This window comes from Sus scrofa, chromosome 12, assembly GCF_054392235.1.
Source record: "Sus scrofa isolate SSC_HxYL_T2T_F1_AM1 chromosome 12, Sscrofa_HxYL_maternal_Yorkshire_Landrace_v2.0, whole genome shotgun sequence".
Classification (NCBI taxonomy): Eukaryota; Metazoa; Chordata; class Mammalia; order Artiodactyla; family Suidae; genus Sus; species Sus scrofa.
In genome coordinates, this window is record NC_139394.1 from 9,296,686 (window position 1) to 9,322,816 (window position 26,131).

Here is a 26,131-nt window from a genome sequence, read left to right on the forward strand (position 1 = left end):
CAACGATTAGCTTGGCACCCGGCGTGTAGATGGTTGCAGGGTGGGTGAAGGAAGGAAGAAGGCCCTTTGCTTTCCAGCCCGGGATGCTGCCACGTGCCATAGACAGATTCGTGTTCTTGGATGTTTTGATTGGCGGCAGCATTTTCTTTCCTTCTTTGGTGGATTCGAATGTAGACTGCAGGAAAAGACGGAAAAGTATGGTCTCTGTCCTCAAGGAAATTAAAACCTGGTAGGTAGAGTTGGGCTCCAAATTTGCTATTTTTTTCGCGTTCTGGCAGCATTTTCTCAACACTAGCTGGCTGTATATTGAAAATTATTTATAGAACTTAAAAAAAAAACAAAAACACTGATTTCTAGGGTCCACTCCAGAACAATTAAAACGTAATCTCTATGGGTGAGGCCCCAGCACAGACATTTTTAAAAGCTCTCTGGGTGATTTCAAAGTGCAGTCAGGGTGGAAAATCACTCATTGAAAAGATTAGTGAGATTTAAACTGTTATAGTTCGAATAAGCTTGGACGGTAGTTTCCGGCTGTACATCTTAGAGTTTTAGGAATTCTCTGGCTTGTGTCTCCGAGCCTCTGGGTTTCACGGGTCAGCTTGGGAGCAAGCTGGATTGGCTCTGGACTCCTCACCTCAAGCCCTAACTTGAACAGCATCCGTTTTACAGGCTTTGTGTATTTGATTTCTGTGAGGGATTTCTTTGAAGAAAGGCTTTGGCGGCTGTTCCAAAAAAGGGAAAAAAAAAAAATCCTCAGATTTACTAATTTAGAGAATATCCAAAGATGATATACCATGAATGAGTTGAGTTTTATCACTTCTGTTTTGATTGGTATCCTGTGTTACTCTTTTGATTCAGGATGTTAAGTGTTCTCAAAAGAACAATTGCCTCTTCCACCACTCTGCTGAACTCAGCTCTTGAGAGCTTATGGAAGCTTTAAATGGCCATTCTCAACCAGTGGTCTGAGGGAAAAGAACTCAAAAAATCAGTAGTGAGTTGATGTCAAGCCAATACAGTGATTCCGGGTGAAAACAGAGAATTAAAAATTAAATAATAATAACACAAAGTCGTTCATAAGCTGCTCTATTTTTATTTATTTTTCTATCAATAGTAGAGCATCCACTGTATATACAATATCAAAGTGGCTTTCGCCAGTCTCATGCAGAACATAACTGATATTGCATGATGCACATGTGTACTATATATCATGTGTCTTGAATCATATATGGGCACAATCTAAGCATGGTTGTCTAGAAACAAGGCTCTGCCCTACGAAGAGGAAGTATTTCCAAGAATCATGATTTTTCCACGTTTCCTTCAGCTACCTTTTTCAAGCATGTGTTTGCAACATTAAGGAGCAAAAATGACAGATGTTTTTGACATCTTAGTCGTCAGTAAAAACGTGATTGTGGCATGATGTTCTAGAGAATTAAAATATGAAAATGGGTAGAAATAAAGAACAAAAGAAGAGAAAACAGAGAGAAACAACCAGGGAACATTTACCCTGGCATGATACTGCTTGGGGAAAAACAAAAATCAAACCAGCCACGTTTCTCTATCCAGTGTGACGACTGTCAGTTTCTGGCTGACTGAACGTCTGTAACCTGCGGCTGAACCTCTCCACTTGTTCGGTCCGTGGGAATATTTTTCTGCAGGACAAGCCATGGCAAGTCTAGAGGGATTCCTGTGGAAGAGTTTAGGCCTGACTGTAAGTTAGTGAAGTCCAACCTCCCAACCAGGCACAGCAGTCCATACCACCTGGGGTCAGGAGCCGTGGAGCCTGGTGGATATTCCGGTTCCCCCTTCCTCTGAGCGCGAGCGCATTACCCTGCGTCTCCCCATGTTTATGCCCCAGAAGGCAGCCCTTATAATGAGCTGCAACAATTGGACCCCCCCGCTCTTTTTCCCCTGGAAAAATATATTAAGTCAGAAGCTCAAGTATCCTATTAAATTTGATAATTCTTATAAGGTGGCCATTTCCCCATCACGGCTCAAAGATATTCTACAGCAAAACCTATAACGTGGGACTCAAGCCATGGAGAGTGTGAGGTCCAATTACTGAAAGTACTAATTACCTTCATAAAATAGTTGGGGTTGGCGCGGGGGGGGGCGGGGGGTACCTAAGGGTAGATGTAATTTAGGTTCTTTCCATGGGCCCCTGTAAGGCCCAACCTGGGAAAATATAAGCTAGGCCTCAAGTCTCAGTTGGTCCTGATATTTCTTTCCTGATCCATAATTGCTAATTCACTTAAGTAAAAACAATATTTGGTCTCACAGGTGCCAGCGCAAGTAAGCCATTACCGTGCTTGGGGTGGCTGGAAAAATACAATTACATTCACGTTCATGAACACGTCTCCTTCTGGAAAGGATGCAGTTAACATTTGGAAAATGATTTGCTGCTGGGTAATCTCAGTCACTTCGATCTAAAAACAATTATACCTATGTATAATTATATATGGTAAGACATTCATTTCTAAAAACACTGAACTGTATCACATAGGGACCTGGTTTTGATGCCCCAAAAAGTCGGCACTAACCATAGCTCTTCCTTTTGTAGCTGAAACATCCGGATACCTCCTGTTGCAGTAAGTTGTGACTACACTGTGTCTCTTTGTCCCCTCCCTCCAAAGAAACATTCACTCTTTTGGGAAACAAATTTCCTCTGTCAGCTGTGGCCACTAGTACTCACGTAGGCGAAGGCATTGTACCCCCGTCAGCAAATGTCCCTAGGAGTCTGCTCTGTATGAGTGGCATCAGTTCGTCTGATCATTCCTTCTGAGCAATAAATAGTATTAATTTCTGGGTAATAAAGCCATTTTGGAATCGGCATTCATGGAGAGGACGCCAACACCTTAAAATAAGAATGTTGAAACAAATTTACAGGCTCTATTTTTAGACTGATATACTTAGGTCTGTATTAAAACTCTGCATTTCTCATTATGACATAAATCGGGCATGGATTATGCATATGAAATTCTCTAAAAGCAATGTGTTAGGAGAAAACAGGCACCTTCTTTGAGGAATGGCCACATGCACATATTTTTCAGACCACAGCTATGGTCTGTCATTGCTGGCTAATCGATCTGTGTCCAAGTCTGTCTCATCTGTGCCTATATTTGTAGTCATAGGTAAATAATATACATGTATATTATACATGTAAATGTATCTATGTGTGTGTGTGTGTGTATAACTATTGTAAAGCAAGGAAAACTAAATTCAACTTCATGACTAGGAGGGGGAAGAGCGACGAAATTTTAATTCCTTGTAATGACTGCATTATGTTCAGTATGAGAGCCAGCCTCCCACAGCAAATTCAAGTTCTGAATCAAATGAGAATAATTTACCAGGTGAAGTCACTCTGTCCGAAAGTCCATTGCATCCTTAGCGAATCTGACACAGATGTTCAAAGCACATGGGCTATATTTTTTTCAAACAAAATGTACGTACAGTATTATTTAAACAAGGCACTCTGTGGATGAGACCAGCAAGCGAGGACAGAAAACTTCGACGCCTTCGCTCTGCATTGCAGAGCAGGCATTATCGCCCTGGCTGTGATCATTACGTTTGTGACTATTGGTTAATGTCTGAATATTCGCATTTGGCCATTGGGCTGAGAGCACGTCTAGATGAGAACTGAGAAATTAATGCGTGGTCAAACAATACCTCGTGAACAGACTCATCTGGATATTTACTGCTGTGTAGATGAAGAGCCTTATATTTATAACTCTAAGCCTTAAGCAAAACATTTTCAGGATGTTAATAATAAGCAAGGTTCCGTGATTTTTCAAATTCATTTTGGGTGAAAGATTCTGAAGTTGATTGCAGTTCATTTTACCATTGTACATGTAAAGACTTCAGTATTGTACACGTCTTTCAAGGCCTTGAGTGCCGTGGCAAATGCTCAGGGTGTATTTCTCGTGGACTCTTCCAATGCAGTGTGAATTCTGATACCTCAGAAACCTTGACAACTGAAGGTGGGAGAATCTTCTCCTCGACTCTTCCCAGAAGGATCAGGTTCAATTTTTTTAATGTGGAAAAGGAAAACATACTTGCCTGGAATTTTAGGTGATGCTTCCTAGTAAAAAGACATGTCCAGGTGAGAAACACATATCTGATATTTTCATACTTGTTGACTTTTATTGCTCATTTTGACAATGCCTCTCTTATTCCCAGGAGGCATTATTGAGTGTAGCCAGCCCAGGAAGTTCCCCTGTGGCACAGTGGGGTTAGGGATCTGGTGTGGCCACAGCTTTGGAGCAAGCTACAGCTGTGGCATGGGTTCGATCCCTGGCTTGCGAACTCCCATATTCTGTGGGTGCGGCCAAAAAGTATATATATATAAAATAAAATAAAAGGAACATAAAATTTTAAAAGAGGAATATCCCAGTATTCGTTCTATCAGTGTAGCCGATTCCTTTATGTGTGAATTATGTCCATCAACATATTGTTCCTTCATTCAATATTTTTGAGCACTTTTGATTCAGAAAACTGTATTCGGGTCTAAGAGAAGCAAAGAAAACAAACCACTGTTTCTGATTAAAGGACTTCATACGATAGTGGTTATCAGAAGCATAAAGGAAATTATTATTGTGCTGTAGGCTTTGTTCTGTTGTATAAATCATTATAGTAACCCAGGAGAGGATATTGGCTCATCCTAGGAAAGGGAGTCTGAGAAAATCTTCCCAGGAAACTGTCATAATTGATTCCTTCTTTTCCCCCTGGCTTTATTTCATTTGGTTTTCTGTCTGCTGTCCCGATTGGGTGATTTCCATTATTCTCTAGTTTTACTGAGAAATAATTGACATACAAACTGTACCGATTAAGGCATGTACTTACGTCATGACGGTTGATTTAGTTATATTGTGAAACGGTCACCAGTTGATTTCAAATATACGGCACAGAACTTGCCATGTAGTACGGAAGCGCTTAGTATTCGTTAGATTGATTTTGTTCTAAGAGTAGCAGCAAATATATGAATGACTTGTGGTAACCAAGTCCCTATGCAGGATTTGCCTGGTTCACCATTTTTATTTTATTTATTTATTTATTTATTTTTTGTCTTTTTGCTATTTCTTGGGCCGCTCCCACGGCATATGGAGGTTCCCAGGCTAGGGGTCGAATCGGAGCTGTGGCCACCGGCCTACGCCAGAGCCACAGCAACGCGGGATCCGAGCCACGTCTGCAACCTACACCACAGCTCACGGCAATGCCGGATTGTTAACCCACTGAGCAAGGGCAGGGACCGAACCCCGCAACCTCATGGTTCCTAGTCGGATTTGTTAACCACTGCGCCACCACGGGAACTCCTGGTTCACCATTTTTAAAATGTGTCTTTAAGATCAATAGCTTTGTGAGAGGTTCAGTGGGTTTTTCTCAGCATACATGATTTTAAACAAGCATACAGTCAAATCTTATTGTTCAGAGTGTACTGGAGTCACCAGGCTGGCAGGCTGAAGATAGAGATTTAAGGTGGTTTTTATAAATACAACCAAAAGACATGTGATTCTTTTGTCAAGGACGTGCTCTCTGTCGATGAATCCCAAACTCTAGACCTGGGGCTTTTTGTATTCTCATTTCGGTGTCCTCGATTCATCCGGATAAGCTCATTTTTCTGCGCACAAGGTTTGCAGCGGCTGTACTCTAGCTCCAAAAGAAGGAGCCACAGCTGAACCTCATCATAACCCTGTGTTTCGTGTGTCGATTCTTGCATTAGTGACATGACATTTATGTGCTTGGTGAGCTCTTACCTGCAAGGTTAACAAGGTCAGTGCATGTCAAAAGCAGTTATTTTCATTTGAGATTTATTTCCCTATGGATGGCCTTAAGATATTCAAGTTACTAATGAGGGCCTTGAAGTTAGGGCTTAAGTATATTATTAGGAGAAACAGAACTACCTGGAGAATAGCCATGATACATATTTCAGCCACATGAAATCCCTTTTAGGAAAGCAGGAAGCATAAGTGTATGGATGTGTGTGTGTGTGTGTGTGTGTGTGTGCGCGCGCGCACACATGCACATGTGCCGGCATTCATGTGTATGTATTTGTGAACACAAGACCGAAGATCTGTGCCTTATTTTTTGATCTGTTGATCTTGAAGATTTCGCCATTGGTTTGACCCTCTTCTAGCACTGACTTGGATTTGTCTAAATTTATAAGATTATTTTAATCTTATTTTATCTACTGGGTTTGATCTAAGTAGGTCTGTTTACATCACTAGACTGTACAATGCTCAGATGAAAATATCACTTTGTAATATTTATTTCCCTTATTTTTTCTCCTCATACCCCCATTCTCTGTCCTTCACAGAGTCTTGACGTACATGCTGTAAACATTCAAACTTTAAACACTGTAAGAAGTGTTTCTGAAACTTTCTGTGCGCACGGAGTACCTGGCAATGTTGGTCCTGTGAGAATTTGGCCCAGGAGGTCTGGGATGGGGTCTGTTTCTTGCAAACCCGCAAGTCACCTTGATGCTGCTCATCTGTGGTCGTGTTTTCAGGAGCAGAGGTCTGCTGTGCCCCTGACTCTGGGGCTGCAGTGAGCTCAGATCCGTTTCTACCCCCAGAATGAAATCATTCATGAAAGGAATATAATTGTTTGGGATGAGAGTTGGGTTTATTAAATTTCGACATTACTATAACTTAAAATAATCATACTGGGATTCGCATATGAATCAAAACAATGACCAATTATTTTTCCAGTGTGCAAAGTTTGCTTTTAGAATCGCCCACAAAAACTCAAAAGTGAGGATAAGCTCATACATGCACTCATATTATGGTTCAACGAATAGTTACTTTAAGTACCTGAAAAATCCTAAATACCGTGCTGGTAAACATGAGGTTGATGCCCTTATGTGCTCAAGGAGGCCGTCAGGGCTTAGAAGACGAGTAGCAAACAAATAATTATGTTTGAACTTCGTAAATAAAAACGTGTGTGCCTTGAGTGTTTTTCTTAAACCAAATTAAAGTCACTTGAACTTAAAAATTGATGCCAGTCTGGGAGTTCCCGTTGTGGCTCAGTGGTAACAAACCCTCAACTGGTATCCATGGGGACACGGGTTCGATCCCTGGTCTCGCTCAGTGGGTTAAGGATCCGGGGTTGCTGTGAGCTATGGTGTAGGTCGCAGACACGGCTCAGATCCTGCATTGCTGTGGCTGTGGTGTAGGCCGGCAGCTGCAGCTCCGATTTGACCCCTAGCCTGGGAACCTCCATATGCTGCGGGTGTGGCCCTCAAAAAAAAAAAAGGACAATAAAATAAAACAAATAAGTGACTAAATAAAAATACCAACACATAATTAACATCAAAAAGACTCTATTAGTTGAGGTGATCTTTTATTTCTACTTGAAAAATTTCTAGTTCAATCTCTTCTGATACTATTAGAGTGCTTTCCTTTTTTCAAATAGCACTACTTATTCTGATTTTTGGATCTTGTTATCTTTTATCATTTTATCTTCTTTAATCATTTTATCCTTCAGATCTTCTTTTGTTTTTTGGAAATATAATTTCCTTTTACAAATGAAAATGGTCAATTTCTTTGTCTCATTGTTTATCTAAATTTTTACTTTTTCAACTTTTCTCATCATCAAAATACAGTTTTTTTTTAACTTTTTTTTAAATTTCCCCAATACATTATTTTTTTCCTACTGTACAGCATGGTGACCCAGTTACACATACATATATACATTCTTTTTTCTCACATTATCATGCTCCATCATAAGTGACTAGACAGTTCCCAGTGCTACACAGCAGGATCTCATTGCTAATCCATCCCAAAGGCAATAGTCTGCATCTATTAACCCCAAGCTCCCAGTCCATCCCACTCCCTCTCCCTCCCCCGCCAACCACAAATCTATTCTCCAAGTCCATGATTTTCTTTTCTATGGAAAGGTTCATTTGTGTCTTATATTAGATTCCAGATATGTGATATCATATGGTATTTGTCTTTCTCTTTCTGACTTACTTTATTTGCGAGTCTTTGGTTCCATCCATGTTGCTGCAAGTGGTATTATTTTGTTCTTTTTTATGGCTGAATAGTATTCCATTGTGTATATATGTACCACACATTCCTTAATCCAATCATCTGTTGATGGACATTTGGGTTGTTTCCATGTCTTGGCTATTGTGAATAGTGCTGCAGTGGACATGTGGGTGCATGCGTCTTTTTTAAGGAAGGTTTTGTCTGGATATATGCCCAAGAGTGGGATTGCTGGATCATATGATAGTTCTGTGTATGGTTTTCTAAGGTACCTCCATCCTGTTCTCCATAGTGGTTGTACCAGCTGACATTCCCACCAACAGTGCAGGAGAGTTCCCTTTTCTCCACACCCCCTCCAGCATTTTACAGTTGTTTTTTAACAATCAATTTGTAAATAGTGTGTAACATTGGCACACATAAGTATTATCCAACATCTCTATATAGTGGGTAATTATAAGTATAGATATTTTAGAACCCATATTTCATAGACTGTGGCTTTAAAATTAGTTGAACAAAAGAAACCTTGAAATATACAAGTAAACTCATTTTTTTTTTTTTGATTCAGAGAACAGAAAATATAATGTTTTGGGATGGCTTCTACCTGTGACCCTAACTTTTATAGTATTTGGATAGAAAGATGTTTTTTCATCAGTAGACTACAAGCATTGTAAATTCTCTGAATTATTAACTTTGGTCTTACCCTTTGAACTTGTTTTCAATATTAGATTTTTATTTAAATTTAGTGAGATGATGCAACAGCTTTTTACAATTTTTCTGCTTTTTTGCCCTTTTTAGAGAAACTGTCATATCATATAAGATGATGGAATGTATTTATCAAAGAGGGCCTTAAGTACTTGAACTAGAGGGGTTTTTTAATAGAAAAATTTTAAAAACTGCTATTTCCAATGCATGGACAAAGAAACAGCTCTTAGTATTTTGCTCAAGTTGTTGAGATTTGCCCAGAAACCCCTGGGAGAAAAGACACTACGTCAGACTATAAAAGTTAAACTTATTTATGTTTTTGTTTATTATGTCATCTCAATCATCCCAGAGTCAGTGCTCGATGATTCCTCATCTTCTATTCTTGAACGTTGACTAGTTTTATGCGGTTTGACCATTTACCTTGGAATGTGTCCTTGGGTTAACAAGGGTTCTATTTTGAAAAAGATGGTCTCCCTCTTGAAACGTCCACATGCAGCCAGTTTATTTGACATCCTGTGTTTCTGGGCACTGCAGAGATAGACTAGAGCAGAGTCCCAGTTGACCAACCCAGGGCACATCCTTCAGGAGGCAAGACAGGTTTCATCAGCACCCCTCTCACGCCGACACTGACCTTCCAGAATCCTTCCCTTGTCTGCGTCCTAACCCCATTGAGAAAATATTATTTTCAGTTTCCCAGTCACTAAAACACTTCCTTTCTCTTTTTTTCCTGCTTTCAACTCTGCGTTATCCCAGCATCCTTTCTTCAGAGGACTGTCCCTGTGGTGGCAGTTTTTTGGTTCTATTTATATTCCTGGTCAACATCACTTAGAAGATATCCTGGGAGTTCCCATCACACAAACCCAAGATTAGGATCCATGAGGATGCGGGTTCAATCCCTGGCCCCACTCAGTGGGTTAAGGATCTGGCGTTGCCATGAGCTGTGGTGTAGATCACAGACGCAGCTCGGATCTGGCATTGCTGTGGCTGTGGCTTAGGCCTGCATCTCCGATTCAACCACTAGCTTGGGAACTTCCCTATGCTGCAGGTGCAGCCCTAAGAAGACAAATGCAATGTTAAAATTAAGCCTCTGTGTCTTGGGCTGGGCCTCCCCAGTGTTATAGTGACATCTGGAAGTCCACCTTGTAGAATGCTTTAATAGTCTTTGAGTACAGATGAGACAGATTAATAACTTCATTGCTATTTTATAATTTAAAAAAATTTTTATTATAGTTGCATTACAATGTTGTGCCCGTTTCTGCTGTATACCTTCCGATAATTTTACCACTGTCTGTGACAGCTAACTCCATGTGTCATCTTTTTTCTCATTTTTAATGAAACAATCAATCGAGTCTAAATTAAGGAATTCATGTAAGTAGATAACAGAGATACCAAATTGCATAACCAGAAAATGTTGGGCTAACTCTTCAGAAGTCCTGTGAAATTTGAACTTCCTTTTGAGTTGCCCCACTTACTTGGTGAAAGGAGAATAAAAGCAAAGGCGGGAGGATATTAATCGTGCGATATTGTTCAAACACTGATAGTCTTTTAGGTCTATCATTGATGGTCAAAGAGAGCAGAGATGAGCTAGTCAACCTTAGTTTCAATTGTAAAGGCAGGAAGAACATGATGATCCAGAAAACTGAAAGGGGGAAATCCTAGGAATTCTCCCTGCCTAAACAGTACTCTAGATGTTTTAAGTAGTTCTCAGTTTTTAATGTGTGTTCAAGTCGCCTTTGGATCTTAGTAAAATACAGAGGTTGGCAGAGGGGGTCTGGGCTGGCACATTCATTTCTCTCAAGCTCTCAGGAGATGTGGCTGCTCCCAGGCAGCTGAGGCAACCCTCTCTCCCCACAGATTTATTCTGATTCTGCCACCCTCAGCATATACATCTTTAGCTTGCATGACAGCCAGCAGCTTGCTAGTGTCTGGGGATTCAACGATAATAATACCTGGTTGTCGCCATCAGGTGTTCAAGTCAGGAGGAAGCTTTGTGCAAACACTCAAGTAATTCCAGCTACAATTTGTCAGTAATTATGGAATGAAGACACTCTTTTTATTCTTCACGTCCCCTCAAGCTCTGTGTGTGTGTGTGTGTATGTGTGTCTGTGTGTATATATATAATTTTTTAAAGAACCTTTGGGTACTGGTTCTCTCTTCTCTGGACCAATTAGAGGCCAAAAGTTCCTCTAAACAAGGCTACAGAGTCGAGAAATCATTCCAGATTAACCTAACAAGAATATTTAAAGGAAAAGAAAAAAAATCTAGTCATCATGGGCATCAACAGGTAGCTCGCTGTTGAATAGAAGCCACTTTCAGCAAAACAGAGACTTTGCTCTGGGGGTTGTGGATGGATATAAGGTACCAGTATCTGCATCCTAGTACATGATCAAGTGCCTGTGATAGTTCGTTGTCTTTGTCCATTTGGCTGCACCATCCTGCCTAATGCTTGGTCAGACAGTGGTCTGGATGTTCTTGTGAAGGTGTCTCATAGATGGTTAGCATTTACAGTCAGTTGATGTTGAGTTAAGGAAACTACCTTGGTGATATGGTGGGCCTCATATCATCAGGTGAAGGTCTTAAGAGCAAACACTGAAGTTTCCTGACAGAACGTCTGCTTTATAACTGTAACATAGAAATCCTGCCTGGGAGTTCCCGTCGTGGCACAGTGGTTAATGAATGCGACTAAGAACCATGTGGTTGCGGGTTCGATCCCTGCCCTTGCTCAGTGGGTTAAGGATCCGGTGTTGCCATGAGCTGTGGTGTAGGTTGCAGATGTGGCTCGGATCCCACGTTGCTGTAGCTGTGGCATAGGCCGGTGGCTACAGCTCTGATTCAACCCCTAGCCTGGGGACCTCCATATGCTGCGGGAGCAGCCCAAGAAATGGCAAAAAAGACCAAAAAAAAAAAAAAAAGGAAGAAAGAAATCCTGCCTGAGTATCCAGCCTGCAGAGATGACTTCAGATTTCATACTCAAGTTGGCGACATCAATTCTTGCCTTGGTTTCTAGCCAGCCAGCCTACCCTACAGACTTTGGACATGCCAGCCTCCACAACTGTATGAACTTCTAGAAATAAAATAATCTCCTATTGGTTCTGTTTCTCTAAAGCACCCTCACTGATTCAGTGCCCACTCCTCTTTAACCTAGGTCTCAGGCTTCTCCATTCTAGTGTGTAATTAGTTTTCTTTAGAATAAGCTAATCGAAATAATATTTAGGTTCTCTAAGGAATATGTGTAGCATAATTCTGCAAGGATGTTTACTGGTTCCAGAACACCCCAGAGAGGTCTAAGTCCTTAGGATATATTCAGTAATAGGGGGACTGAGAAAAGATGCATGAGAAAAGACAATAATACAGATAATTAAATTGTCAAGCGTTAAAGTGTATAACCACGTGTTTGGTATGAAGTATAAGGGCTGTAACTGAGTATTAGGGAAGGAAGAATTTAGTGGCCATGATAGAATGCGGGGGGTGGGGTGGGGGTGGACTTGAGGCATGATGTGGGCCTGGCTGCAGTTTAGAAGCCTAGGGGAGTGTGTAAGGATTAAGATATTTGAAGCTCAGATAATGGTATGAGTCAACAAACAGAGGTTAAAAGTGAGATGTTACTGATAGAGAGGAAATCCAGACTCATCAGACGATCACACCTCCGGCAACACACATCTAGATCTCGAGCTTGTGTTACGTGTACAGAGATGCCCCTCCGTGACTATGCAGAGAAAATATTTTGTGACAGTTGGGCCTTCCAAAGAGGGAGTGTGATTTTAACATTTCACAAAAAGGTCAAGATTTAGCAGGTTTTTTTTTTTTTTTTTTTTCTCCTGGTTAACACAGCACAGAATGATGTGATGGAAATTAACACCTTAAACTATACATGTATGTGCGTGTGTGCATGTGTGTATACATATATAAAACAGCCCCAATTGGACTTTTTAAAACCTCTGCTTCCTGCATCGTGTGACTAAGTGTGGTTAATTAAGCCAAGATCACTTTTTCCACTCCACCCATACTTCGTAAAAACTTGTAATTTCTTCTTGATTTATTAGCTCTTTTGTATTTTTCTTTTGCAATTTGCAAAAACAATAATGATTTCAAATGAAAAGACTTTCATATCAATGGGCGACTGGATGATTTACTGATCCTTTTAACACTGTGAAAAGAGAAATCCATTACATGCCGGGGCTGGGGGGGGTGGAAGAGGAGGACTCCTAACGGGGTGTTCTGTTTTATAGCTGGCTTTGGCTCTGTGAGAGGTTTTTTTTTTGGGGGGGGGGACGTAAATGATACTCATTTGTACACATCAGCCATTTTCACCAAGAAAAATGAAAAATTGTTTTGTGGTGTCTACTAAGATAGAAGCACAGGACTTGAAAGGGTACCTGAGTCTTAAAATGCATTTTGCAATTTCAAAAGTAGGCATTTTCAAGTGGTGAAATCCATGCCTGCATCTGGCCCATGAAAGACAACCAGAAACCTTATTTCCTTTGGCTTCGTTTGGGCCCTGTTCTTTTGTCTATCAATGAATCAGTCAATTAGCACGTGAGTGAGGCTACTGTGGGCCCAAGCTGGTGATGAGGAATGTGGAAGAAGCAAGGAATACATACGTGGTAAAACCAACAAAAAAACTCTGGGATTCAGTCCAACGTGTTCAGGGTCAACCCTTCTCTTTCCAGTGGCTTCCCCAAATATCTCCTCATTCAATCACTACTCTTTACCTGCTGTGGCCAGAGGTAGCAAATACAAATAAAGGGTATCTGTATTTATCTAGCGACTCAAACATCCATGTAATCCTTGCCATCAACACTTTCCATAACCTTCTATCTACAATCTATGATAGATTACTGTAAAATAATAGCAAACATCTGATAAATCTTAGGAATGAAGATAATCTCTGCGAATCATCACAAACACCACATAGACTTGGATTTAAAGTAGGAGCTTATTCAATTATGTCACTAGTAATGGCCAGCAAAAGGGAGAACGCGTCCTTCCCTTACGCTCTTTTCCTTCCCTCGATCCTGTTTCTTAAAACTAACAAGATCTTTACTTTTTAATGCTAATGAGACGAAGGAGAGATGATAGCCTCTTAAGCCTTTTTGAGCTTCTCCAAACCAAACCCATTCCTTGCTGCACATGGCCATATGCCTGCCTTCGAGTCAGGGCTGGGAAAGGTTAACTGATACCCCAAAGCAAAGAAAGCGCTGGAGTATTTTTCTGTTTCCCATTTTTCCTTCTGCTCAAGGAAAAATAACCTTCCGCTGAAGTCACTCGCTCTCTGGCCCAGCTATGGTTATAATCCCAGACTATGGCAGAAGCAACTGTTCTATTTTTAAAGAAAATCTTTGAGCTATTAGAGTCTTGGTCGTTTGGGACTATGAGTTCGTCTTAACCCAAATTTTAAAAAATGTGTCATTTCTGTAAAGGCGAAATTATATTTTTAGAAATCGAAATATAATTAACTCACAGTTTTGCTTTTCCTCTCTCTCTCTCTCTCTCTCTCTCTCTCTCTCCTCTACTCTTCTGTGCTCTTCTCCATGCCTCCTTCCGAAAGTCCTAGCCAGCTCGGACCCTGCTTGGAAAGTGAAAATATTCGTTCACCCAGGTTGAACTACCACAGCTGTAGGGAGCCTCTGCTATCAGCCCAGGGAGGGGAAAGTCTAGCGTTTTGGTGATGTTTGCAAGCCGTTCAGTACATGCAGGCCAAAGCTACGGTTTCTGATGGAAATCCTGTGCTGTGTGGTCGTGTATGCCCCAGACCGTGCAAAGCCTAGACACGTGGTCGATGGTTAGCTTTTTCCTGGACTCGGAGGAGTGCGTGGAGGCTGAACGGCAAGCACAGTGGTGATGGGAGCTTCGAGGGTGCTGGAGACCTCAGCCGAGACTTTCTGAACTTTTCTACCCCAGATGATATTCGATGTCTTTTGCCAAGTAACGTGACCCTTTGTGTTTTAGATTGTTTTCCTCCCTAAAAGGACCCCTCATCCTGGAATCAGTATCTTAGTGACTCTTCAGTTGCACGGGATTGGGTTTGCACCATGGTAATTTCTAAGAGAATGTCTTGCTGACTTCGCAATACCAAGGTGTTTTGCCTGATACTGTGGAAACTAAGGTACTGGCCAGAGCTCTGCTACAGGAACAATAAATACGTACATAACCTGTGTTTGTATAAATTGCGGAGAATTTAATGGACCACTTCTGTCATCACTCAATCATGGGAGTTGATTTAACATCCTTAGATGGTGACATTAAGGCAACTGTCTCAAGTGCTAAGAACACTTGACTCTGGAGTCCTTGTTCCAGAAATGAGTGAAGGCAGTTTTCTCAGTTGCTTAATGGACCACCCAGTGCTAAGTGATGCAGGGCTCCAAGGTAAAGACTTAATTTCAAGTTCAGAAATGCCTTTCGATTTTCTGGGTCGGCGTAATCAGAGGGTAGTTGAAAGTATGAGCCCCAGTCAGGACCCCTTCTTTCCTCATTACTTCTGAGTATGAATAATGAGCAAACACATTAGATTCTCTTTGCTCTTCTTAAGGAGACTATCTCCTTCCATGAAGACTGGGCTAATAGCCCTCTGTACTCTATTCCAAGGGAAAATGAAATTTCCTAAATATGGAAAAAAACTTTTTTCTCTTTCTTGAAAGAGCCTATAAATACTTGCAAAATTACCTTGAATGTTATGGAGGTAAGGTGTCTTGATTTCAGATGTCTCAGATCACAGGATTGAAAACCTGTATTGTCGACTGTTTTGGTGAATTTGGGGGTGTTGTCCCTGAGAATTTCCTATGTCAGAGGTTTAGGAAATACAAAGACTAAGGGGATAGGACTGTTATGTTAAGAGGTGGTGGTTTATGATGGGATCCCAGCCTGGGTGTGGTTTTTCTAGTTCTGCCTCCAGACAGCACTAAGGTGCCAGGCTGAAACTAGCATTAGGGCTGGCACGGTAGTATAAACAAAGCAGAATACTTCAGTGTTTGTGTTTGCAGTGACTCCTGGCTACTTTCCTCCTCCTTCCTTTCCTTCCTGACCTCCCCACCAGAAAGATCTTTTAGTTCTTCCTGGTAGAGGCAAGAACCTTGTTGGAGGACAAGGACCTCAAAAAACAAAAGCAAAACACAGCAACATGTAACTGGAGAGAGAAAGAAAGAAGAAAAGTCTTGTGTGACTGCCATGCTCCCAGATTTTAGCTACTTCACATTTGCAAATGCCTGCAGTTTTCCTGAACACATCAGAGGCCAGCATTCCAGCTGAAACGTAGTTTGTTGACTAGAGAAGGGAGTTGCCTAGCCCCGTCACATAGTGGCTAAAAAGGAGAATCAGGTTTCCGATCAAGTCTGTTTACCCAGACTGTCTACCCTTGTACAGGTGTAGTGAAAATGACATTTCACACATTCTGACTTAAAGAGACATATATATGTTTTTTAATAAACCCCAATTCATCACTTCATTGGCCCATCTCTTTTATGGGGGGTGGGGGTGGAAACAATTTTTTGAATGATAATTGATTTACGATGGTGCATTAGCTTCAGGAGTACAGCCCAGTGATTTAATTCATATATATATTTAGTTCATATATATATATTGGCACTTTTAGTTCCTAGATATATGTATATATATGAACTTTTTCTTATATGTTATTACAAAATATTGACTCTACTTCCCTGTGCTATACAGTCAGTCCTTGTTGGTTGTCTGTTTTATCCATAGTAATGTGTACATGTTAAGCCCAGCATCCTAATTTCTCTCTCCCTCCCTTTCCCCTTTGATAACCGTAAGTTTGTTTTCTATGCCTTTGTGGGTGTATTTGCCCCATATCTTTTTCTAAAAGAAATAATTGTGAAGTTGCTCAAGAGATAAGAAGTGAAGGACTTTGATGTGGCTTTTTTTTTTTTTTTTTAAGTCCTGGAAATAAACTCTTGAAGGGGGTGGGAAGAAATCAGTGAAAGTTTGTGTCAGTGATAAGCTGACTGTTTCCTGTATCACAGATGATGCTGATCATGAAAACCGGTATTGGAATGATCACGTATGTCAAGCATCCTGCTTGTATGCTCCACATGCGTTGTCTCATTTAATTCTCCCGACTTTTATGAAGTGTCTCCCGTTACCTAAGTAATGTAAAGAGGTCAGTTGATTCATCCATGGGCACCCAGGCACCTAGGTCCATCTGAATCCATGTTTGCACCCTTCACCACTGTGTGCTGGATTGTGTCCTTTACATTTGAATAAAACTAATAAAGTGCTGCTAAATTTATCAGTGGCCTATGATTTCAGAGAGCCCTCCATGAACACCTGATAATTTCCGTATATTTTGGCACTACCGTCAAAATCAGCAGAGCAATATGCCTTGGCCTTGAAGGATGCCAGGTCTTACCTAAGAAAATAGATGTCAACGGAAAAGCAGCTGTTGGACGTAAAATGCACAGACTCAGCTTATTCTTTTGCCTGCTGTTTTCGTAAATTAGGTAGCCTCCGTAGGTGTTTTTTGACTCTGTTTTTTAACTTTTGTATACTGCTGTCTCTATTTAATAGTGATGTAGAAAGTATGGCTTTGGGAGGAAAATGGGAATATGTAATTGAGGAAATAGAGATGAGTAAATACAATGGTTGGTAAAATGTTTGTTGGCAGAGGATATATTTTTTTACATGTCTCCAAGGATGAATTAAGAGAACATAAACCAGTATACTCGAAATAAAGAATTTCAGACTAAGAAGTGGAAGGCAGATCTGGTATCTTATGCTATATTATGTCTACTTTAACAATATGTTTTCTCGGAGTTCCTGTCGTGGCGCAGTGGAAACGAATCTGACTAGGAACCCTGAGGTTGTGGGTTCGATCCCTGGCCTCACTCAGTGGGTTAAGGATCTGGCATTGCCCTGAGCTGTGGTGTAGGTCACAGATGCGGCTGGGATCCTGCGTTGCTGTGGCTGTGATGTAGGCCGGCAGCTGTAGCTCTGATTGGACCCCTAGCCTGGGAACCTCCATATGCCATGAATGTGGCCCTAAAAAGCAAAAAAAAAAAAAAAATTATATATATATATATGTATATATATACACACACACACACACATATATATATATACACACACACATATATATATATGCATTCCCATCCTGTCAGTACTTTTCCTGTGTTGATGTTGTTTTACTCATTTTGCAGTCTCTCATCTTGTTGGCCCAGTTGACGTCCCTTGCCTAATGTCACATTGCTAGTAAGTGAACTGTCTCAGATTCATAAGCCTGATCTTTCCAGCTATAAAACCCATGGTTTAGTTAACACTGTGGCCAGCCATGTTTCAGCAAACATTTTAAAGTTTGTCTTATTGGTAAGAGGTTGTGTGTAGAGGGCTGCTTTTCTGATGAGATTGCCCATCACCAAGAAAAAAAGAAAAAAAAAAAAAGGTGAAATACGATTGCCCGTCTGTTGGAGAGATTCGAGTGCTCATTTGTTGAAAAAAAAATGGCTTCTGGAGAGAACTGTTCGATGTCCAGGGCTTTGATTCTGATTGGGAATCTAGTCCTGAGACTGGAAAGAATAGTGGCTTAAACAATAAAAGCTTCTTTTTCTCTTAAAAGAAAGCAGTCTGCAGGTGGGCGTCTAGAGATCAGACTGATGGGTCTTCAGAGACCCAAGTCACTCTTCTTTTATCTCCCTGCTCCTTGAATCTCTCCGTTCCTTGAAGCGTGCGTGAGGCTCTCGGGATTTAGTCCGTCTCACGCACCGAGCTGACAGCTGGCATTCTAGCCCTTGGTTCTTTAGGCAGGACATAGAAGGGAGTTGGAGCAGGGTGAAGGGGCAAATGCCAATTATCTGCCCGCCTCTTAGGGGGCTTTCTCGAAAGCCTCACACACAAACTTGAAATTACATCAGATTGGCCACCCCTTACCAACAAGGGATTTTGCAAATAAAGTCTTTTGGCTGGGCACCCTGCCACGCAGATTAAATTTGGGGTTCTATTACTCAGAGAGAATGGGATAATGGCTATTGGATAAGCTACTTGAAGTATTAGCCTAGCCACAATTAGCTAATCAGGTACTTGCTCCCAGTGGCAGGACTTCCAATATACATGCATTAAAATAACATCCTCCTTGCCATGTGTGGTCTGGGATCATTAACAAATAATTGGATCAGCTGCCCACTCCATGGGGAAGCCATGGAACAGTAGGATTTGGGGAGTGTGCATTTTGAAACGATGCCGTCTGAGGACTGTCACCATGGGTTGGGAAAAGAAGGAATGACTCACAAATGTTAATAGAGCTTAGTCACTGCCCTTCTGGATCTGTGTAAACCCTGAGTGAATCAACCAGGAGAAAGACAGCTATGTGAAGCTACATTCCCTGTTGGCTCCAGACCAGATAGAGAGTCCCCACCCAAGCATCCTTCTAGCTCATTTTTAAGTGTTGCAATTAAAAATATCTATCTTAGTGTGCACAAAGGATCACGTGACCAGAGGACCAGAAGGCACCTAGGGAAATTTTCTAGTGGACACAGGACTACATCTGTCCTTTCCGTTGCAATGAAGGGGTTTAATCCATCACCCTCCAAGCTCCAAGAGTTTGGACTCATTAAGCGATTTAAGAGTTTGATCCATCCACCCTCGAGTTGGTTTTAACAATCCCAGGGATTTTTCTGTCTTTCTCGTCCCCGACTCCCACTTCCTTCCAAGGTTTGCGACCGTCTAGCTAGAGGCAGAGGCGTGGCTTGAATTTCCATGGTGCAGCCTCCCCTCCAATCAGCCATGTCATGGTGGAATTTTTATTGGTCATAAATTTTTTTACTGGCTAGATTAATGTGATTGAAAGCATCACACCCAGTAAATACCGTCTGCTATTTGCTTTAGCAATACCTGTGGAAAAGGGCAACTTGGGACCCAGGCACCGTGGAGCTGGTGAAACCATTGGCTGTGCAAAACTCACCGGGGGCCCCTTTGACGGATGACCAGAAGTCACTCTTGGAGGGAGGTCTGCCCAGCAAGAGGCCGCATTGGTGCAAGGCCACGGCCACGTGTAGCCATGATTCACTTCACTGACGATCAAAGCTTTCTGCAGCTCGGCTTGCTGACTTTTGACCAGAGGTTCCCTTTCAACACGAGGAAAATCTGCCTAGAGAGAGAAAGAGAGAAAGCACATTACGGGGAAATAAATGGCAGCCGCGCTTCTGGCCGCCTCGGTTTTACGGCCCGAGGAGCCTCGGCCCGAGCCTGCCGTGCGGTGTCGCCCGGTGGGTGTGGATGGTGGCATTTTATGGAGCATGGCTTATATCAGCACGGATTATTATAACAACAACAAGGGGGATATTCAATAAAACCTTGTTTGATGGCAAAGGCTCCCACACAAAACACCTCTCGCAGGCCAACGAAATGAGCGGAGTGTTTATAAAAGCACAACCCTCGGAAATCTGCTTTCACAGAAAACCGCCCTCTGAAGCAGGTTTGGAAAGAAGGTGTGGGATCTGGGAGCCCACGGTCCCCATCTGTTTTCTCCCCTCTGACCCTCGCTTGTTTGACTACGTGGTCGTGACCCTCTACTGAGTGGGGTACATGGTCTGTGAAGGCGACCGTGCAGCTTCGCCCTCGTGCCTCCCGGCAGTGCCTGCAACCCTCTCGTTCCTTCCTTCCTGGAAGAAATGCCAGAATTTGACTTCCAAAAAAAAAAAAAAAAAAGTTAGAAAAGAGAAACACAAACAGTGAGTGTGCCAGATTGCTACGGGGATCGGAGCTTGAAATACAGTCTCAAAAGTCACGTGTACATAGAAACTCCAAAATTTTCCCTAAACCCAACTTGGAACATTTTATCTGCCCGGCTTTCTTTAGTCTCAGGCCAGTGTTTAACCGTTGGGTAACTCACAGTTATAATGCTGGCCGTGGCCAGGTTAGGTGGTGGCTGGAGGGGATTCTCTTTTTAGATTCAGTTCCTTGGGTAGGTGGTGTTGGCAAGGCAGTGGCGCCCTTTTGGGGCCACCCCCCAAAGCGCCAGAATGCCTTTCCCGGGCTGGAGCCCTGCGCATCAGGGCTTGGTTATGCAAGGTGGGCAGAGAAACAGCACTTGATGTAGAAAGACTCCAACCTTGGCGAGGAAAAGCAACGGGAAAGGAGAAGACTCAAGTCATGCAGGATGTGAGAAGGAGAAGGGAGAGCGATTTTGCAGAGTCAGAAGCTCCTATCGAAGGGAGCGAGACAATGATAAAGAGAAAAAGAAGGAGTCGGTTACTGGAAAATTTCTCTGGAAATCGAAACCATCTTTGACGTGACATCCCAACATTGCTTTCATCAGGGCTGCTGCTAGTTTGGAAACATGTGGCTCACATGCTCCCCTCGGGCCTGGCTCTTCCATGGTCATGACCGAGCCCTGCCTTGCACCCGAGACCCTGTGGGCGCCCGGCTTGAGTTTGTGAACAGAAAGTGCCGGACAACAGAAATGTGAGTTTCCAGCGCATATATGGGGGGGAGGCCTTGATGAATCCCAGAAACTGCCTGGTACATGAAACGCCATCCAGTGCACTACCAGCCGGTGGCTCTAATCTCAGCTGAATGTGCAGTGTTTATTTTTCCAAGAGTGGGGCCTTCTATGACTCACGGTCCTCAGATGCTACTTACTAATGGACCCTTGTACAAGTCAAGAATGTGACACACGGCGAGACACGCAGCTTAACAATCACAAACAACAGCACGGTTAATGGGGGGTGACGCTTCGGTGACATGTGTCACACCAAAGAGCCGACTCCTCCCGTTCCCCGAGGCCACAGACGAAGGGTCTCTGGATTCTGTAATAATGATAAAATATTGCCATCTGTTGGCATCCTGTGTAAGCAGGCTCTGACATATATAACAGTGATGTTTTTCCAGACTGCCTCTCACATTTCTCCAAGGAAAGGATGTGTGAAAAGCAGTGGGAAAAGACCAGAACATGGCAGCCTGACCTTATAGGAAGAGAAAAACCACAGCATTCTAAAAGTTCAAACCTGGAAGGCACCAGCCTGTGGCACGTGGGTCTCGTGATCACTTACCTCCAGGCACGGCAGTCGGTAGGCCCACCAGAGGTTGCTGGCTCTGAGTAGATGGGTCCGAGGATTTTGTTTCATTTCAGTTGCCAGACGATCTCGGGGAATATGTACGCCGCCTCACGAGAGTTCAGAGAGTTTTTAATCCAGAAGGACCTTTGCTTATTGCCAGAGTTAAAGGCAAGTGTGTTGAGCTATAAAAATCACACATATGATGGGTAAAATGGTAAATTGCAATAATCTAGAATGTCCTGTCGTATAATTCGCCGTAAATTCTGGATCAACCTGATACAGTGGTGTTTGTTTCTGAACTTGAAAAATGGTCTTTTTGCAGAGACAAAGTGAAACCTGCCAACCAGTGTAATAGTCATGAGATGTTCCGGAAGCCTGGAGAGGTTTTCATCAGACCCAATAACCTAGAAGTTAGGTTGTGTCCATTTGGAGACGTCGACACAGGAATTAGAACTGAGATCTCTACATAAAACTGGGAATCCTTGAAAGGTAGCAATTTCAGATGAGGAAAAAATGAAATATGCAGTACGAAGTCATGTCGATATTTGTCAGGGCCCTGGCTGAAGCAAACACAAACAAACAAAACTCAGGCGGAAGAACTCCAGAAATCCTAAGAATTTCACAGGTTTGAGGCTAAAATTTACACTGTTTTCCTATTTCAGGATTCCCCAAACCAAAACACACACAAAAAACCTCCACCAGCAAATCCACCAGCAATTATAAAAGAAAGAGTGATTCGGAATTTCACAGAATCAGTGGATAGGTCTTTCTTATGTTCAAAAATCATTAGGTTCAAAAATATAATGGAAAATTAATCTATTTAGGCACAACGTAGTGACCACTTAGATACATTATCGTGACTAAGGAACCCCAAAGACAAATCTAAATCTCCAACCCAATCAGAGTGAAAAGAAAGCCATCTGAACATGAACAACAATTAAAAGCCAGAGTTCCCATCATGGCGCAGCAGAAATGGATCCGACTAGGAACCATGAGGTTGCGGGTTCGATCCCTGGCCTTGCTTAGTGGTTTAAGGATCCGGCGTTGCCCTGAGCTGTGGTGTAGGTCGCAGACGTGGCTCAGATATGGCGTTGCTGTGGCTCTGGTGTAGGCCAGCGGCTGCGGCTCTGATTTGACCCCTAGCCTGGGAACCCTCCGTATGCCACCGGTGCGGCCCTGAAAAGACAAGACAAAACAAAACAAAACGAAAAAACAATTAAAAGCCACAAAATTCATGGTCACAGTTCAAAGGTACTGATTTACTTAATGACTCCAGATTTCAGCTGCTGCTTAGAGTAGCAAAACCTCTAAGAAAACACCTTAGGTTGCTTCCCAGCTCTTTAAAAGAAATATAAACCCTTAATGATATCTATAAAAATACATGACAGGAGTTCCCTTTGTGGCTCAGTGGTAACAAACCTGACTAGTACCCATGAGGATGCGGGTTCCAACCCTGGCCTCACTCAGTGGGTTAAGGATCAATCCAGCATTGCTGTGAGCTGTGGTGTAGGTCGCAGACATGGCTTGGATCCTGTGTTGCAATGGCTGTGGTGTAGGCCGGCAGCTGTAGCTCTGATTCAACCCCTAGCCTGGAAGCTTCTATATGCCGTGGGTGTGGCCCTAAAAAAGCAGAAAAAAGAAAAGTATATGACATACATAGTAATGACATATATGATATATATAATGGCATATATAATAATGTTTATAAAAACTTAATAACTTGATTCTCTAAATTCCCTTCCTTTTGTTTCATTCCATGTCTAGACACTGAACTTCTTACCATTTGAAATCTCATTCACTCCAAAAAGTATACATATGTAAAAGCTCCTTTATAGAACAGTGAGACTCTTTGAACCAAAAGCAGGTTGCAAAGTACAAATACAGTTGTCCTTTGGTATCCACAGGGGATTGGTGCCAGGACTCCTTCTTGGATACCAAAATCCAAGGAAGCTCAGAGCCCCTGTATGAAATAGGGTATTTGCATATCAACTGCAACATAAATGCTATGTAAAGAGTTACCTGCCTGTGGGAAATTCAAGTTTTGCCTTTTTGGAACTTTCCGGAATATTTCTGGAATATTTTCAGTTCTCAGTTAGTTGAATCTGCAGCTGCAGAACCCACAGATTTGGAGGGCTGGCTGTCATGATTCATAGACATAAAGCAGGATTTGTTAAGAAGACATACAAATTGAAACACTTTCTCTTTTTTTCTCTCTGGAAAATTCTTGTTGTCTTCAGATTTCACCCAACCATTCACTTCCTAACAAGATTAGTTAACCCCAAGTTGCTTCCTTTCTTTCCCTTATTGATTTGGGGACGATCTGAAGCCTAGAGGATTGAAGGTGCCTCACCAACCAGCGGAAGAACATGTTTAAAGTAGCTTTCTAGAATTAGGACCCATCGATGGCATTTCTCTAGGCCGAGATTTACATCCCACCACCCTCTTTTTCCCTGTGATCACGCAGTGTCTTATCCTGTAGAAAAGTTTTACCTTAAAGATGTGCATCCATCCATCCAGAGCCCAGAGACTGAGGGTCTAACCCTTCGCATCACAGCCAAAAAACATGAGCGAGCTTTATGCACATTGACTCCATAGCTGTATTTTTCCTCCCATGAAACTGTACCACTCAGCTTGCCTGCCCTTTTGTCAAACACTCTCTCATTTATTCTCCCCTCTTTAATCCTCAGTGCTTTCTCACCGCCCCGTTTAAAGGCAGCTATCATTGTAAATGCACTTGGTTTTGGCGAAAAGACAGCCTCCGAGAGCCTGCAGTATTCGACAGCCAGCTAGTTTGGCGGTCGAGTTCCAGATCCTGACTTGATTTTTTTTCCTCAGAATTTTCCTTTCATCACATCATTGTCCTAGACTTCCTCCCTTTCCTCTGAAAAAGCAAAGGAAACCATGGATTTTGCAAACCTGATATCTTCCGGATCATTGAACTTAGGTGTTTTGAACGTGGCGCAAGTAAGCATATAATTTTACGTTAGATTCCTGCGTGGGCTGGTTCAGTGTTTTCTGCTTCGTAGCTAAATACCATATCCCCAAACCATCCAATTAAAAGTGGTGAGAATATCAAAGAAATTGGGAAAATAACTGGATGGCATAGCTGGAATAGAGAGCTATCTTGACCTAGGTAACACCTCCCAGTCCTCTGCGCTGGACAGACGAATATTAGGAAAGCCCATCTCGTTATTTTATGAAAGTTCCAAATGCCCATTAAAAAAAAAAACAACAACAACAGAAAATTGAAATGACACGGCTGTGCTGTCTTAAAACTAAAATTTTTCTCATGCGCGTTGTGATACAGCACAGTGCCTGCTTTGTAATGCCTAAGCGCAGATCTTTTGGCAAAATCGAGAAAATATTGGAAATTGTAAGCTGTAAACATCATTGGGCCATTTTGGCCTGCGTTTCGACTCAGAGCTGCAAGGCTATTTGGTTTCACTTCTGAAACGTTCTTTGATTTTAGTTGAATGAATTGCTCTGTTTTCAGAACGGCATCGCCACAATCCTTTGTGCCTCCAATGTATATCACTTCATCACTGGCACACCTATGATCTTTAACATTTAGTGGCTTAAAAAAAAAAAAAAAAGAAAGAAAGAAAAGAAAAAAAAAAAAAAAAAAAAGCCAGGGCTGTCGTGTGCCAGCAATGTTAGAATCAAGGCCTGTGCTTGGTATCACCTTCCTAAATGGAGGCTGCCGTCGCAGTGTTTGTTCTGCTACAATTAATCACATGCTTTTCAAATGTCAACATCATTTTCATGGTCTGCTAAAATGTAGTGTTCATAATAGAGAAAAATAATAGAGTTACCATTAAAAATTGATCTGTCACTGTTCCTTTTAAAATCATTGGTTCTGCCTGAACAAACTGTATGGAATTTTAAAAGTTTCCATCCAGTGTATCCCCATAGGCCTGCGTGGAAAGTTTACCTGGCTTTCTGCATTCTGTCCAGCCTTCTGCCTTCTGCAGCAGTGTACTTGAGTAAAAATAGGATGAAGGAAATAGAGTAATTTGATTCTTTCTGAAAGTTGTAGCTTATCATCTGAATGCTGTACACATATCTGTCCTATGTTGCTATGTGAAGTATCAGTGACTCTTGATAAAAAACAACAGAATTTTTATAAATTCTGTGGTGTGTCTAAACTTGCCAGAAATAAGAATTTCTGGGAGAGACAGAATTCCTTCTTGTAGTCAAGATCACTTTGTAAAAAAGGGGGTATCATGAATGAACTAAGCCCGATGTGTTTAGATATCTTTCCTGTAAACTTTGGGCCAGTTACTCATTTTTGGAAAGAAAATGTACCACCACTTAGGAAATCCTCAAAACACCCCCACTTTCTTTCTTGGTGACAGTGGAAACAGTCCACAGCCTAACCCGTTATTTGTCGCAGTAACTTCGAGTCAGGGACATTTCCTGGTTTGTGGAGTTCCTTTAATAAGAAACCGG

At 42.0% G+C, this 26,131-nt stretch overlaps 1 protein-coding gene and 1 long non-coding RNA gene across 5 annotated transcripts in view; one reads left to right on the forward strand and one right to left on the reverse strand.

Moving 5' to 3' along the window:
• LOC110255978 (uncharacterized) overlaps positions 1 to 26,131 on the forward strand; it is an 867,249-nt gene that overhangs the window by 301,581 nt on the left and 539,537 nt on the right. The gene's annotated exons all lie outside the window — the stretch shown is intronic.
• Positions 1,077 to 24,459, reverse strand: LOC146398027 (uncharacterized). Its single transcript, XM_084983001.1, has 5 exons — positions 24,173 to 24,459; positions 21,677 to 22,242; positions 19,588 to 19,773; positions 14,140 to 14,244; positions 1,077 to 4,075 (listed from the first exon to the last, which is right to left on the reverse strand). The coding sequence occupies exons 2-4, from the start codon at positions 21,749 to 21,751 to the stop codon at positions 14,188 to 14,190; spliced, it is 318 nt and encodes a 105-aa protein (XP_084839127.1). The 5' UTR covers positions 21,752 to 22,242; positions 24,173 to 24,459; the 3' UTR covers positions 1,077 to 4,075; positions 14,140 to 14,187.